Source organism: Lagopus leucura, unplaced genomic scaffold (genome assembly GCF_019238085.1).
Source record: "Lagopus leucura isolate 7727_CA_CO unplaced genomic scaffold, USGS_WTPT01 105-21_obj-0_obj, whole genome shotgun sequence".
Lineage (NCBI taxonomy): Eukaryota > Metazoa > Chordata > Aves > Galliformes > Phasianidae > Lagopus > Lagopus leucura.
In genome coordinates, this window is record NW_024966638.1 from 2,772 (window position 1) to 18,181 (window position 15,410).

General features: G+C 52.1%; 2 protein-coding genes across 3 annotated transcripts in view; one reads left to right on the top strand and one right to left on the bottom strand.

Moving 5' to 3' along the window:
* Positions 1 to 503: 503 nt before the first annotated feature.
* Positions 504 to 9,313, bottom strand: ZNF346 (zinc finger protein 346). 2 transcript variants are annotated; one of them, XM_042893326.1, is made up of 8 exons: positions 9,247 to 9,313; positions 9,042 to 9,145; positions 8,881 to 8,973; positions 7,898 to 8,048; positions 6,793 to 7,032; positions 4,514 to 4,582; positions 4,093 to 4,186; positions 504 to 2,756 (listed from the first exon to the last, which is right to left on the bottom strand). In XM_042893326.1, the coding sequence occupies exons 1-8, from the start codon at positions 9,305 to 9,307 to the stop codon at positions 2,651 to 2,653; spliced, it is 918 nt and encodes a 305-aa protein (XP_042749260.1). In that variant the 5' UTR covers positions 9,308 to 9,313; the 3' UTR covers positions 504 to 2,650. The 2 variants fall into 2 exon arrangements, with proteins under 2 accessions (XP_042749260.1, XP_042749261.1); XM_042893327.1 differs by lacking the exon at positions 4,514 to 4,582.
* Positions 9,314 to 9,776: 463 nt separating this feature from the next.
* The window catches only part of UIMC1 (ubiquitin interaction motif containing 1), a 33,301-nt gene continuing 27,667 nt past the window's right edge, over positions 9,777 to 15,410 (top strand). The window contains 2 exon segments of the mRNA XM_042893324.1: positions 9,777 to 9,844; positions 13,130 to 13,281. Of these exon segments, the coding sequence (XP_042749258.1) occupies positions 13,132 to 13,281 (150 nt within the window). The 5' untranslated portion in view covers positions 9,777 to 9,844; positions 13,130 to 13,131.

Below are 15,410 nucleotides of genomic sequence, written 5' to 3' on the forward strand. Positions count from 1 at the left end.
GCTGGGTGCCCGTGGGTGCTGCGGTGTGGTACCAGGACGTAGCCTGGGCACAGCCTGCAGCTAGGCAATGGGGGGCACCCATCTAGGCCTTGCTGGGAGCACATCCTGCCCCAGTGAGGCGCGGTGCAGACAGGGGAGTGGCTGCACACCATCAGTCTGCTCCCCAGCTGCCAGAAAACGGCCCAGTGCCCTGTGGCTGTGACGGATGTTTTCAGCACAAGCAACACAACAGTCTGCAGAAGCGCCAGCACTGTGTGTGTGCAGACTGTCCTGCCTTCCCCTTGGTGACATTGGTGTGCCCCAGGCCATGCAGACGTGCCAGTGGAGCACAGAGGAAGGCACTTGGTGGCTCTGTCTGGATCTCAGGGTGCCTGGGGATAGCAGATGGAAACACAAGCCTACCACCCCTCCCAAACAAGTCAGAGGGGTCTGTACCCTCTTCTTTACTTTGAAGGATGGCAAAAACCCAGGAAGGGCTATAGTAAAGAAGCAGCACCCAGAAGTAGTAATAAACACTCTATTTGGAGAGCTTCACCTTAGGGAAACAGCAGATACACAAACATCATGTACAGAGGAAGGCAAAACTGTCAGTACACAGAATGGAGCGACACACTGGACTGGGCAGTGCTGGAAATGGATACCTGTTGGTTCAATGCACAGCACAGCTAGCAGGCACCTGCCCTCGTGCAGCGAGACGAGAACTAAGCAGTGGAGATCGGAGCTGGAGGCCATCCAGTGCCACCAGGCACACAATGCTTCCTTTACTTCACTGCAATTTTCTGCTGGTTGATCAGCTTGCTTAGCTTAACAAAACTCCCTCTCAAGCAGGAGGCTAAGGTCAGCCCTCAGCATTACAGCAAGACTGGAAAACATCAGGAAGGCGAACCCAGCCCAGCAGGAGCCTGTCCTAAGGGGAGATGGCAGACCCTGTGCTGGGTGAAGGCAAACAAAGCTCGTGCACAGCCTCGAGCGGGGAGGGAAGGCACTCACTCCAAGTGCAGAGATTAACAACCAACTCGCTCTCCTTGCTTAACCTGACCAGCGCACGCAGGGTTTTGGAAGTGCCCCCCCAGCCTGGCTCTCAGCCTCGCAAAGACGGCAGCTGCTCAGCCTGGAACGCAGCACCGGGAGCGCAGGGCCCCACACTGCCCTCCTGCAGCTGCTGCAGCAGTGGGAGGCAGCACGTCCATCACCTCTGCTCCTCTCGGCCAGGCAGGTCTGTCCTCCTGCCCCGTGGAAGGAAAACAGTGGCACTTGGCCCAGCCTGGCCAACTCTCAGCTCCATGGAGGCACTGAGGCTGGGACAAAGCCATGGGCTGCCCAACACGGGGCGCTGGCGCTGAGCACGAGGCCAGCCGACACCAGGGCTCCTGCGGTGGGCCAGCAAAGAACGGCACAGCCCTAGCTCAAGGGCAGAACATCTGCACAACTCATCCCAAATGCACAACAGCCTCAGATGGCCCCCCTTCCTTCTCGGGGCTCTTCTAACAGATCCAGTACATTAGCAACACGAAGAGACCATCGTTAATTTCCACGTTCGAAAGGCAGAACATCTCCACGATGGTACAAATGCGTAAGGACTTTGAGGAGAGGGGTTGGGCAAGCAGTGTCTAATGAAGAGCTAAGTCAGGTTTCCAAAGAGCTTGTAGGTTTTCAGCCAGCAAACAATTCAACCAAGCCATACTACAGTATTCTGTTATTTCTATATTTACCTCCTCTTTTTGTTTTTTTTTTCCTCCTTCCCTATCAATATTTTGCTGGCAGTAGGGAAAACACTGCACTTATGCACAGACCCTCACAGAACCCGAGATGGACTCTTCCTGCTCACCTTCCTCTGCTGATTGCATTTGGGTCTTGGAGATTTCCACCACTGCCAAGTTTGAGATTACTTTAAGTTATGAGGGGTAAAGACACACACAGTGAATGATCACATACACCTGTTTCCATAGGAAACCAGGCTAAACTGTTTCTTCCTTCCACGTGGAAATCCTCAGAGCAGAGGGCTGAGCTGCCTGGAGAAACAAGAGCTCCAACTCCTCTATCAGCCCTCCGCTCCCACCAGCAGCACTGCACACCACAAATCATGACTATCTGTCAGACACCAAACAACACAACTCCTGAACTGCAGTACTGCGAGAGGCTCTGATGGCAATCAGTGCCTCAAGGAGTTCTGCAAACAAACCTGCCCAGAGGAGTCACGACAAGAGATGCCACACTGCCATTTCCTATGTTAGGTCTGCAAAAAGCCAAACAACCCACAAGGTGTCCCATTCACACCTCTAAGCGTGGGCTGCTGGCCTCCAGGTGCAGGAATCCACTATTTGCTCTGGTAAGGGAGGAGGTAGATGTTACCAGCCTGTTGCCAGACTCTCCTTGTACCAGATACACACTTCCTCTCACACCGCACCCACCTTTACAGGAAGCAATTACACAATGAAAACTACTCTAAGGGAGTGAAGTATTTGCTGTCTACCAAGTCTCTTCCAGCTGGATCCTTTTTCGGACAGATTCAGTCCCTGTTCTGCTCAACGGGTGCATACAGGAGGGTAGGGCTTTGCTTATCCAGAGGGATAATGAAACCATTGTGGGCTGGCAAAGGATGCGTGTTCTTGGGCCGTCAACAACTCCAAGAACAGTGCTGCAACTTGCTCTAGAAGTCTTGGCTGAAGTAACTGTAGCCTCCTGGAGCAGTTGTTTCTTCCCGGACATACTGCTGTGGTGGGAATGGTCCTACAACTGGCACTGCTCCTGGCATCCTGGGCATCGGAGGGAGAAAGAGGAAAAGAAGGGAAAAAAGGAAACAGTGTCAGAATGGCTCTGAAATCTGTCAGCTGCACTCAGTGCCCAGAAAACACGGCTGCCAGCAGAGTAGCAGCCTCCTATAGACAAGTCAACAACTTGCCAGAAAAGCTTCTGAGTGGCTTCTTACCCTCTGTGTGTGTGTGTGTGTGTGTAAACAGACACCTTTAGTACGGCAGAACTAGCTACTGCTTAGCTCAAGGACCATGAAGAGCTTCCACTACAAAGCAAGTATCCTGGCTCCTTTCAGACTGCAGAAGCTGGCCTGGAACACGACTTAACAGCAAAATCCAGAAGCAGCTTTCTGAAAGGGAGTTATTTGGCTGGAACAGCATCCATGTCCTTAAAGTGAGCGGTTATGCATGCATGTTGGGAATGCCTTCAGTGTTATCCTTCTAGAACGGGATCAATTCAGGCTAGACGTTTGTCATCCACTGATCCTGCTGTGCTTTCCCAGAGCTGGCCTTCACGAAGGGACAGACAAGGCTTATGCCTTCCAATCAAATACTCAAGAGTGTAACGGGGCTGTTATTCCACAGGTATGCAATGCAAGATTCCAGTTTCCCTTTTGGTCTTTCTGGGAAATTTGGTCACCACTTCAGGCAGTATTTCCTAATACCTCTTTCTTCCAACTCACTGACCAGCTCCTCAGCTGTCTCAGCACCCCAGGTCAGTTATCAACCCTCCTTAACGTAATGCTTTGAAATCAGAGATCTGAACTCTGCCATTGTCCAGTGTAAGTACGTGTGACGTTAATCATTTCCCTGGCACAAGATGACCAATGCATGCAGGGGATTATCTTGTTTAAATCACCAGTTTGGAGAGCGAGCTCAGAAATACATTCTAGGTTTCTGGAGCGTGCTGACTACGTGCCAAATTTTAGAACAAGCAGCTCCAAGAGGCCAGAATGCCAAACAGACCTCCACTACATCACACTTTGCTTTAATTCACATCTTGGTTCCTACAGAAGTGCTGTTCAACAAGAATCACGATGGATGTGCTCACTGCAGGGGGCCACGCAGACCTGAACCTCTAAGAAATGAAAGCAGTTGAAAGGCACTTTTGCTACAGCAGCATCCTTGAGCTGTCTGCAGAGGGAGCTGCTGAAGAGGCTGAAGGGGTGCAAACCTACACCAGTTAATTGGCTTCAGAACAAACAGCACGAGCTTGCACGAATATTGTTCTGTTTGCAAGGGCCAGCTTGAAATACACATGCAAAACTGCATTAAAGCTATATTGAAAACAGTGTGAAAAGCAAGGCTAGAGACATAGTTAAACAAGAAAGTTACTTACTGATTCTTGTGTTTGAAGCCACTGATGTGAGCTTGGTACTGCTCTATGGAGTTCAGTACTATGTTACACGTGTTGCAGGGATAGCCCTTCCCAGCTGAAACAGACATCAATGTTAACACACACAGCACAGCTAGCCAACAACTTGGTGCCTGAGGTAGAAACAAGTGAGATAATCGATCACTTGATGTGTTAAATAACTGCTAAACAAAGCAAGTAGCACATGAATAGCCTGACCAGGCAGGGAGGTCGCAGGATCCCATACCCTGCCAGATACCAGTCAGCCTCTGGGTAAGAGGGAAAGAGCCAGAAAACCTTTCCCGATCAGAACATGGGTTTGTTATCTACAAAACCAAACACACCTTTCATGTAACCAGTTCACACTTTCAGATGAGGCGAAAACTCAGCAATTAGTACACCAAACCTGATGTTCTACTGCCTCTGTAACTCCACTTTTCTCCAAAATTCCCGCTTCTCCTGATCTGTGCACCTCCTAAAAAAATCAAGGGAGGCAGTAAATCTGTACATTTGATGTTTCAATTAAGAAAAAAAAGAAAAAAAGAAAAAGCAGCCAGAGGAGATTATACACAACGTCAATTTCCACAGCGCAGTGCTCTGCTAAGCCCTGCTGAGGTGCCAGCTGGGAATACTAAACTCTATCCTCAGGCCCTTCAGGTACAGCCAGCTATCAGTTAACTGCAAAAAGAAGAAGCCTCTAACAATAGTGGCAGGAGGCAGAGCAGTGGTTTGTGCGTCACCACAGCTCCTGCTGGAATGAGAGTCCTGGGGGTCGGATAGCAAACAAGCAAGCAAAGCAGCAGAGCTGGCCACAGCAGCCCGTAATGGGAAAGTGCTGGCATGCATCCCTGCAGCATTACGTGCTCCTCAATTCCGGCTCTCTGGGGAAGGGCTCTGCCTGGGAGTCTCACAAAGTAAACACTTCCTTAAGGGGAAAGGGGGCACTCGCTCAGGGGGTGCAGAGCAGCATAACCACTGAGGGAGAAGCACCACACGTGGCACAGCAGACGCCTCCCCATCTGGCTGCTGCCCCACAGAGATTTCAGACTCCAGTGGGCACCGTTTAACTCTCAGAACGGCTGGGTTTGGATGCGAAGGGCCGGAGGAGCTGTCATAGCCCTCACACCCACCTCCCTTCACAACTGAGGTCAAGATATCCCTGCTGAAAATCAGGTAGACAGGTTATTTAGGGAACACTCCAGCACCCCACATGAATGGCTCCCGGAGGAGCTTTAAGCAGAAAGGCATCTTGGCTCTGCTGTCAATGACACATCTTCATCTGCCGAGGGCCAGATCCCAACAGGGAACGTATGTTCAGAGACCAGAGCCTTTACAAAAGTGTAAGTCTGATTTCAAGCCTGGTTTTGTAAGAGAGAACGAGAAGTTTGGGCTGGGAAGAACTATGCGAGCATGCCAGCTTAGCATGGCTGCCAGCACATAGAGACAGGCAAAGGGAGCAAGAAAATACATCCCTGAGTGCAGCCTGTCCTACCAGAACAGCTCCACACCACACCACAGCTCTGTAACCTCGCCTGGAACAGCTTAAGCAGCACAGAGATGTGGATGGAGATACTCCAGCTCTGTAAGCTCTCCACAAATCGCATCAATCACGTGGCAACTGCACTGCCCGCACACCCAGCCTGGGCTGGGGCTCCACAGCCTGAGTCACAACAAAATGGAACCATTGATCAGGCCCCGCTAATTAGGTAAAGAGCAGATGGGCAACTCAAGATATGAAGCACCTTTTCCATCTCCCACATGACTACACGATGTGGGAGAGAATATTACTGGGATAATTGAGTTTAATTCCTCATAAGTGCTACCAGTAGCTAAAGGTGGCCCGCAAAGAATTAGAATAATTAATCTTCTGCTTAAGGGCATTTTTATGACAGAGAAAGAAGCCCTTGAAGAAGATTTTAAGATGATTTGTCTGCTTATTATATACTTCAAGCATCCAGCAGGGTACTACACACTTCCTGGTCCAACAGAAGGATGCTAGAAAGAACAAGGGAGTTCACTGTGAGCTCCTAATGCTTTCACTGGACTGCAAGGGCTTTCATCATACAGAAGCACTCATAAGGAATAGATCATAAACCAAATGAGTGTTAACTGTCTGCCCAAAGTTCCTCCTTAATAGCTCAATTTTTTCCACATTCCTGCTTGCTCCGGATGGAGTTGCATTAGTTCATCAGATGAAGTGCCCACACAGAGGCAGAAAGCATTCAGGGAGAAATCTCTCTGGCTTTCACGCGCTTTGAAGCAGCAGGTGCAGTTAAACCTATTTCTTCCATCTTTGCCTAGTCCCTCAGACATTTTTTAAGCATCAAATGCCACTTTTATCTTTCCATTTTGGATGCAATCCACCTAGCTGGAAACAGCACTGGCCAAAATCCCTGGATTATCCGCACAGAGAATAAAAAGGACACGTACTTGATGAGACAGCATTGCAAAACACATCTCAAAGTTCCTCACCAGCAGCTACAGTCTAAAAAACCTCTCCTGCTGCCAAGGAATTACAGTACCAACCAGGTCAGTCTTACGGGGCATCACCAAGATCCTCACCATGGGCAATCCTCCCCTGCTCCCTCCACACAGAATCCCTCGTTCAGAGACCTGTCAGATGCACACTGCTGCTCTCCCACTCTGCTCTCCAGCTCCTTACCAGCCTGCCTGCTGAGAACTCACCCAGGAAGGACGATGCTGGTGCATCAGGAGTTCGGCCATAGCGTGCCATCAGCTTGTGTTTGGTTTCTTGCTTTCTGTGCTTCTTGCCTACATAGTGTTGTTTTGCCATAAGGGGGTTGTTGAAAGTGGCATGGCAGAGGCTACAGAACTTGTCTGGGTCTGCAATGTCCTTGTTCTCTTCATTAGAAGATACAGTAGAGGTAGGGAGGGTAGCAGGATGTTTCTGTGGAGGCACCACGTCTGTGGGATGAATCCAAACTCTTGGTCAGTTAGAAAAAAAAAAGGCAGTTTTATTTCCCCAAAACATGCATTACACAAACAAACAAAAATACAAACAAAACAAACAAACAAACAAAAAAAAAAACACCCAAAACTAAAACCATAAAACAGCCCCAGAAGAAAGCTAGCCCTCCAGACAAACCCGTGTTGCTCCAGTCTCCTCCCTTATTGCTCCAGAACTGGAAGGCACGTGGTAAAGCAACTCCCAGCAGGGGCACAAACCCCAGAGAGGAGCTCACACCTGCAGGCTCCTCTCATGGGGAAGTGGCAGACACCAGACCACGTACGCCTTCCTGAAGGCTTCTCACAGTCAGGCCTGCCTTGAGAATGGGCCACGGCAGACAGCGGAGGCAGAGCACGAGGTCAGGATGAGCACACACTCACACTTCCCAGTGTCACTCTCCCAGCTTCCAGCTGTTTGCAGTTTAGAAGCCCCTGAACCACTGAAGCTCTGTAGCTGAGCAGGCCTGACCAATTCATCTCATGGGCATTTCACCGGTCGCTTTGGTCCCTGTAAGCTTTAAGCGAGCATCACATCCTGTGACAGATGCTTCTACAGCTGCATGAACAACAATGGGCTCTGTCCAATTCCTTGCATGCAGGAACATTTAGCCAAGCCATTCTACCAAGCACGCTGCTGATAAAGGCTGTGGATCTGGAGGCACACTGCTGGCTTTCCCTGTTTCAGGGACCACACACACAAGGCAAGACCACACACACACAAAAAGGATGACATGTCCAGTGGCACCTCACAATGGAAAATCATTACATGCAGCATTTTCCTAGTTTGAGCTTCACAACACAAAGGCACTGCAGACAGACTTACCTTCCACTTTAGGGGACTGCTGCTTCACATTCTTGGCATGAGTCTTCCCCAGGTAGTGAGACGTGGCCACAGCAGGAGAAGAAAAGGTCATGTTACAGATGGGACAACATTTGTTCCTGTCCTCCCCATTGGTGCCTTCCTGCTTGCTCTCCTGTGTGCACAGAACCACAGAGTGGCTGAGGTTGGAAAGTTTGTTACTAGGAGGAATTCTAAGGCATTCAAGAAACTAAATCTGCAGAGATACTGAATGTGAAGTTGTTGTTGTTTGACTGAATGGGACTTCCACGGCACACATCATCCTCTCCTTCACCAGACAGTGTTCCTGCTTCAGATTCTGTTTTCTCAGTCTCAGTAAAACACTTCAGGTAGAGGAGATGTCAGGGCCTGCATGGACCCAGCACAAGGCTAACTGCACGGCAGCAGGAGCCGATCTGACCCCTGCTCTCTAAGGTGTGAGCTAAGGAGCACAAGCGCTGCTATCAGCTGGGCCATCAGAACGCCAGCTGGGCAGGCAGCAGCAGTCACTGTTAGGCCTCGCACTGCATGAAGGCAACCTCCTTCATCCTGCCCTCCATCCATACAACAAACCTATGAGGGTTAGGGACTAAAGCTGAAGCAATCGCAGAAGTAGAATCTGTTTCCCAAATAAGTCACGGAGCAGACAGCTGACAGGCGTGTTCTCCTTACTGACCAAGAAATAAAACTTAAGAAGTGCAAAACAAAATCCAGCAAACCGTGCACCCTGCACTGCGCTGCCAGTGAAATGAGATGTTGCACACAGCGATATTCCCGGCAGTTTGCTGCTCCCCTGCTCTTCTCAGAGGGCCTTTCAGTAGGAGGCAACGTGCCGTTCTTTAGGAGGGCAAGGCGACAGGAGCCATACTCACCGACACGGCTTATTTCTAAGAGCACAAGGGAACAGAAGGGCAGGCCGGCAGCGCGCAGCTCAGCCCACGACCCCTCAGGCCCGGCCCTCGTCTCACCTTGGCGTCCAGCTTCATCTTCTTCCCGGCCGCCAGCTCCTCCTCGCCGTGGATGGAGAGGTACCTCCGCACCTTGTTGGCGTGCTTCTTGCTCTGCGGGCAGTGACAGCGTTACCCGGCCCTGCCCGGCCGCCCGCAGCCCCGCCCGGCGCGGCGCTCACCTGGTAATGCGCCAGGCGCTGCGACTCGGAGATGAGCAGCGCGCTGCACACCTTGCACTGCGCCTCGGTGAAGATGTGCCCGTTCTCCCGGATCAGCCGCTCCACTGCCAACACACGCCGCGCTCAGCCCGAACCGCTCCGACTCTGCCCGGCCGCCCCCCCCGGGGCCGCCCGCCGGGCCGCTCCCCCGCCCCGGGCTGCTCACCTGCCTCCCTGCCCACCGGCAGCGCCGCGGCGTCCCCGTTGCTACCCGCCCCGTCCGCCATCTTGGCCACCCCCGTCGCTCTCGCGAGAGCCGCGGTCGCCTAGCGACGGCGGGCGGGGCCGGACGGCTCCCCGCGGGAGCGCCGCGCGCGGCACGTGCTGGCGGGGCGAGGTGGCGGCAGCCATGTTGGTTAAGGGCGGCGGGGAGGCGGGCTCGCCTTGTCCCCGGCTGCGCGGCGGCGCCATTTGTCGCCGTGATCGCTGCACGCGGAGAGGCGTGGCGTGAGACGGACGTTGGATGTTTTTTTTATTCGAGGCTAGAAGACCGCAATTCAGTGATGCGACACCGCTGTATTTTTCCCCGTATGAACTTGACCAGGACATAAAATAGGGCATCCCGGCTGCCCCCGAGAGGCTCCGAGCGAAGGAGGCGGCGCCGTTCCTTCCTGCTCCCCCCCACTGCCTTCGGGCCCCGCCGCCGCCCGCACGCGACATGGCGCCGCCCGCCTCGCCCCGCCCTCCCGCCTCCCACGTGACGCGACGCCGCTGCCGCCATGTTGAGTGAGGGCAATGAGGCCTCCTCCGTAACTTGAGTGCGGGTAAGAGACCCGCTGAGCGCGGCACGGGGCGGCACGGGGCGGCGCGGGGCGGCACGGGGGTGGCGGGAGACGGCGGTTCCGTGACCGCGCGGCAGATCGGGGGCTGCGCGAGGGGTTCCGGCAGGTCCCGGGCCAGCGGCGTCCCGCGGGGCCTTCCGCAGTGCTGCGGGCCGCTGCCCCGCCCGGGAGCTCGTCGGGAGCTGGGCCGCCGCCTCTCCGCGAGGGGAGCCCGGGGCCGCTCCCTTCCCTCGGGGTGAGCCCGGAGTCGCCTCGATCCCGGGCGGCGCCTGTGGAGCCCGGCTGGTGGCGGTACCGAGCGGGTCCGGGGTTCCGGCATCGCCCCACCGCTGTGTCCCGCGGCGGCCCGCGCAGCCTGCTTGTGGCCCGGGGCTCGGGACCGGACCGCACGTCCCCGTCCCCTGCGGTACCGCCGGGTTGGATCCTGCCCCCCTGCCCCTCGCGGGGCCGCCCCGGCCCTGTTCCCCTGCAGCAGCCGCATCTGTGCCCGTCCCCTCGTTTCGCCCAGCGGCGGCCGCTCCCGTTCCGACACGCCGCTGCGAGCTCGCCGGGTGACACTTTTGGAGGAGCCCCGACCCTATCCGTGTGGCCGCGGGTCGAGAGGAGGGCTGAGCAGCCGTGTCGGAGCACGGGGTGCCTCCGGTGGGCGCTGGGGGAGCGGGGGGCACTTCTGCAGGAGGCGGAGCTGTAACAGGCTTGTTTGGAGGAGCTGAGCAGCGCGCAGGGCTCAGCCTTGCCCTCAGCCTCCGCGGCCCTTCCTGCAAAGAGCCATTCTGTGGACGAGCCCTGCGAGCGCCTCCTGTCCCCCCGGGGTGCTGCAGGCCGTCACGTCGCAGAGCATCAGCTGCTCCCAGCGTGGGGAGTCCGGGGCCGGTGGCTGCGGGGAGCGCTGCGTGGCGCTGAGCTGCGTGCACGGCGCTGCTGTGTGCCTGGCGGCACCACGGCCCTCCGTGTGAGCGGGAGGGGTTGTTTACCGCACGCCAGCCTGAGTCTCGAGCGGCTCCAAAACTCATCCGGGGATGAGAGTCATTCATTTTTGGCTCTGTTTTCAAGCATTTTTCAAGCTGTCACAGCTTGGCAGGTCTGGAGCTGCAGTGTCAAGATTTAGAATTATTCTGTCGGTAATTGCTTTCTGATTCATCAAAATGATAGATGAGAGGGAAAATGACAAATAATCACAAGTTAGGGATCTTCAAGGATATCCCTAAAAATGTGCCTGTGGAAGCGTGGCGTGTGTGAAGCCCCTTGTCAGGGGGTCACCTTTGCTGCCAGAGCGTTTGCAAAGAAATTCTCTTAAAGTCATAAAAAGTGAAAAATTGGAAAACGAGTCTGGGAGACAACGGGCAGAGGTAGGTTTGGCCAATTCAGGCTTTCTTTCACTGTCTGAAAGCAGACACTGGCACAGTGGATACCAGCAGCGTCCTTTTGCAGAAGTGCTGAAAGTAAAATGCAGCTTCTGTGCACGCTTCCTTACCTGGGGGTGTGCTCTGCTGCTTGTTTTCTTCAGCTCTATCAGCTGGGCTAATAAAAGCCGTTACTGCTCTCCTACTCAGCCTCGCACAGCTACAAGTGATCTCTCCTTGTCTTGTTCCCTTAGTTACATTCACAGAGAGGCTCTTTGCCACAACTCCCTTCATTTTCAGCAGCGTTGTGGGAGTTGTGTGGTTACATCTTTTACATCTTTTTCTTTCCCCCTTTTTAAATGTTGGAGGTAGGTGACTCATCGTAACTCCAGCTGATACTGCTCGGTGATCTCTTATTTAGCACAGTGCATTGAGTGGAGGGGAAAGCTGGTGATACCAGCACGGATTTTAACAGGAACGAAACAGAAACGCTTTGCAGTTCCTTGTTGCTGTGTGCTGCGTTTTGCCACTGACGACTCCAAAAGCGGTGACTGTGCCCAGGCTCAGCAGCAGGCTGCAGCCTGCTGAAACCCCTGTGTGTTCTGCTGATAATGGGGTGCGGTACCCCAAAGCCGGGTGGGCAGAGGACAAAGAGAGCACCTGGAGCAAAAGATGAACAACAGAGAAAGTGTGACCACAGTATTCCAACAACAGCCAGGGTTCAGCTCAGCTGGAGCAGAATAGCTTTGTTTTGCAAGAGCTTCTCTGTAGAGCAGCGCTTGTTTTAACTTTCCCATCCCAAACAGACAAGCGTTTTGGGACTGCAGTGATGATTGCAGCTGCTTCTGGAGCTGTGCGTGCAGTTCGTACAATATTCTGTCTTTAGAGGCTCAGCAAGTCTTCAGTGCAAATCCTTGCTCACCGGATCATCATCTTTTGTCTGCACACCAATGTGTGCAGAGCAGACAGGTGCGGGAAGCTCTGCACGCTGCAGCAATCCAGAGGCAGCACATGTCCTTCTCTTTGTCCCACCTGGACGAGCGCTGCCTGGCTGTAGGGAGGGGAGTGCGCCCCTGTTCTGTAGTGCCAGTGTGGCTCTGAACTTCTTGCTCGCAGCGTTTCCACGTGTAGCGGCTGTTTGCAGTTCTGCGATGCTACAGAAGAGGGTTTGGCTCTGCATTGTGTAACGCAGGGTCTTTTGTCGCATCTTGTCTGCCTCTTATTTTAGACCTCGGCAGCACAGTTGAGCTATTTCAGTGCTCGCGAAGGAAGGCAGAGGGATCCTGGGAAGGACATTGGTCTGGGAGCCGGCCAACCCGGGCTGCATTTCCAGCTCTGCGCTGTCTGTGTGTGACAAGGGGCTCCTTGCTCACTGCCCTGCACGCTTCCTTCCAGCAAAACCAGAGCTGATGGTGCTCAGCCACCTCGTAGGGCTCCCTGGTTTCCAGCTCAGGAAGCACTGAATGCCGTTGTTGCTTTACTTGCTCTTGTCCTCATGCTGGTCCTCTCCTCCCTTGGCTTGATTCGGCTCCCTATCCAAGTGTGTTCTGCACCAGGGCTGTGTGGGGGTGGGATGCCTGGGGTTGTGCTGGGAGCAGTGCTTTGGGCAGCTTGCTGGGGAGCATTAATGGTTGAAGCGAAGAGGAAAGCCGCGTTCTGTTGGAGCAAGGGCTCTGGGCGAGGCGCTTGTCTGTTGCTGTTCCCCTGAAACCCTTTTTGCAATCAGCTCTAATAAAGTATTCTTAACTAAACGAGTGGTGACAAGCACGTGTAGCTCCCAGTACTGCTAAATGTACCACACTTTGTAATAAGGTTCTAATGGCTGCTGTGTTTTGCCTAAAAATAGTAAAAGAAAGGGCTGTTTATTAGGGGAAATCTAAGTGAGAGGGAAACAAATGGCTTTTGGTCTTTCCCTCTGTTTCAGGGATGCCAAGGAGAAGGAAGACTGCAGAGGGCCCTGACTCTCGAGGTCAGGATGGAGAGGAAGAGGAGGAAGAGAAGAGGCGTGCAGCCAGTGCCAAGAAGAAGCGCAGCTTTGTGGACGCCTTTATTGTTATCTCTGACAGCGATGGAGAGGTCAGTGCTCAGGCCGTGCCAGGCCCTGCTGCTGCAGGAGCACCTGTGAGATGTGCTGGGGCATGCCGTGCCATTCCTCTTCTGTTCTGTGAGATGAATCCAATCCTATTTGACTAGGAAATGAATGGTGTGCTTGGTGAGGGTGAGTTATGAGTCTGGGATTTGATAACCAAATCCTCTCAGAACAGAATTTGAAACGTAATTTAAAAGTAACCTTTCCTCAATCCCTTTACAAATCTTTTTTTTTTTCCATAATTTTTATTTGATTGATTCCAGCTAAACCGTAGAAACGTGATTCTGTATTATCTACAAATAGATAAGAGAATGATTCAGAACACAAGCTTCAAGTAGCTCAGGCACAGCTGGTGTCTGGTAAACTGATCCTGAATTACAGAAGTCTGAATTTTAACCCATTGCCGTAGGCTGTGAAGGTGAGCCGTGCAGCAGGGATGGCACAAAAGCTCAGGTCCAGTCCCTGGTGTCCTCTCATTAACAGGAGCCTCACCCTGCAACACTGAGATGTTTGTGCCTGTTACACTGATGCTGGGATATGTGCAAGAACTCTCAGCTGGAAAAAACCCAGAGCTCTGAGAATCTGTCCTCAGCTTGAGGTACACGAGAGAAAATTATTAGAGTCGTTTTTTTTAATGTATGACTGTTGAGGCTTTGCTCTGTCTTGCCAGTGATTTGGGATCCTAAGCTGCTTTTTGTAATTCCACCATTTTCAAAAGCATTTCAGTTCTCTCTCAAGCTGTGGATCTTAAATCAAGTCCTTTTCGTTCCCACATCTGGAGCATGAGTCCCTACAATAAGGCGATTATCATGTGAGGAGGGGAAAAGCACTAGAAATAAACAGTAAAAAGCTGTAGGGCAAATGATATTGGATGTTTTTTCTTCGCATTGTCTGAGTTCTTTCCCATTGGGAAATTCCCTGAAAGAAATGGAACATATGGCAGTAATAGTGCATTGGGGTTAAACCCTTAGCTCTGCAATATGCTAAGTTAACTTCAGATGTATGCTGCATCACTGGCCTTTATTGTGAAACCTATAAGGAAAAAAAGAAATCAGCAGCTGTAAGAGATGCTGCAGTACATAAAAGATCAGGACCTGTTATTGTCTACAATTATTCATCTCAATGTGCACATATCTGAAAAAGAGGAAACAAACGTCTCTTAAAGCACATCTATAAAAAGGTTAGGCTCCCTGACTGTTCTGTAAGTTTGTCTATAAACAATAAATTCTGATGGCATAATCGGTCATATTACAGAAAAGGATATGCTCAGAGAGGCCGTTTAAGAGCCAATTAGGTTCTGTTTAAGTGACAACAGCTCAGTCGGTTGAGTGAGTGGATTTATTCGGTTCAGTCTCTTTCTTTCTGTGAGTCATCAGCTCCCAGATCCTGTGCCACAGTTCCTTGCTGCGTCGTTTTCTGCGGAACCACCCAAAAATTCGATTTGCATGGGATCTCAAAAGAAAAAATCCTGTCTGTTTCGTGTCACTGTCACAGCTCTTCAGTGCACGCCAAGCTGGATTTCAGTTTCAGACCCTGTAACTGTTGTTCTTGCTCTAGCAAGGCCTTGTTATGTGCTTGAGAAGAGGTGTGGGAAACTCAGATCAATAGCAATTTTAGAGAACAATACATTCTCAATTAATCTTGCATCTGTTAGGACATGGTTCCTTATGAATCAAAAACTGCAAGGACAATTTGGGCATCATTGATTCAGTGGCTTTCTTCCTTGGCAGTCTCTTGGCAGGTACGTATGGAACAAGTCCCTAGTTCTGCTTCCAGACCAGCAGATCTTGTAGCAGCTGCACCTGGAAAGCCTCCAGCTTCTCACTTTTGATGATCTTTGGCAGACTGCCTCTCCCAGGAATTTTTCAGTCATGCTGGATTATCAAGCTCATCCATGTTATTTTGCCAAATTTTCTTTCTTTGCTCATGTCTGTGCTGTGGCATCTGCAGAGCTGCATCAGAAGGAATTTTTCTGGACATGAGGCTTTTTGATCTCTATTATGTATAATCCTGGACTCAGGGAGCTCTTTTTTTTTTTTTTAAGGGCCAGGCAAATTAGGAACAGCCTCGCTGGCTTTGTGGAAACAAGAGGAGATGATCTCCTTTGTGTGCAGAC

Coding starts and splice junctions, on each gene's coding strand:
- ZNF346 (XM_042893326.1), bottom strand. CDS start 9,307: ATGGCGGACGGGGCGGGTAGCAACGGGGACGCCGCGGCGCTGCCGGTG. Junction 8,974..9,041: donor AGCGCCTGGCGCATTACCAG/GTGAGCGCCGCG, acceptor CACTGCCCGCAG/AGCAAGAAGCACGCCAACAA. Junction 2,757..4,092: donor GGCTTCAAACACAAGAATCA/GTAAGTAACTTT, acceptor TCCGATGCCCAG/GATGCCAGGAGCAGTGCCAG.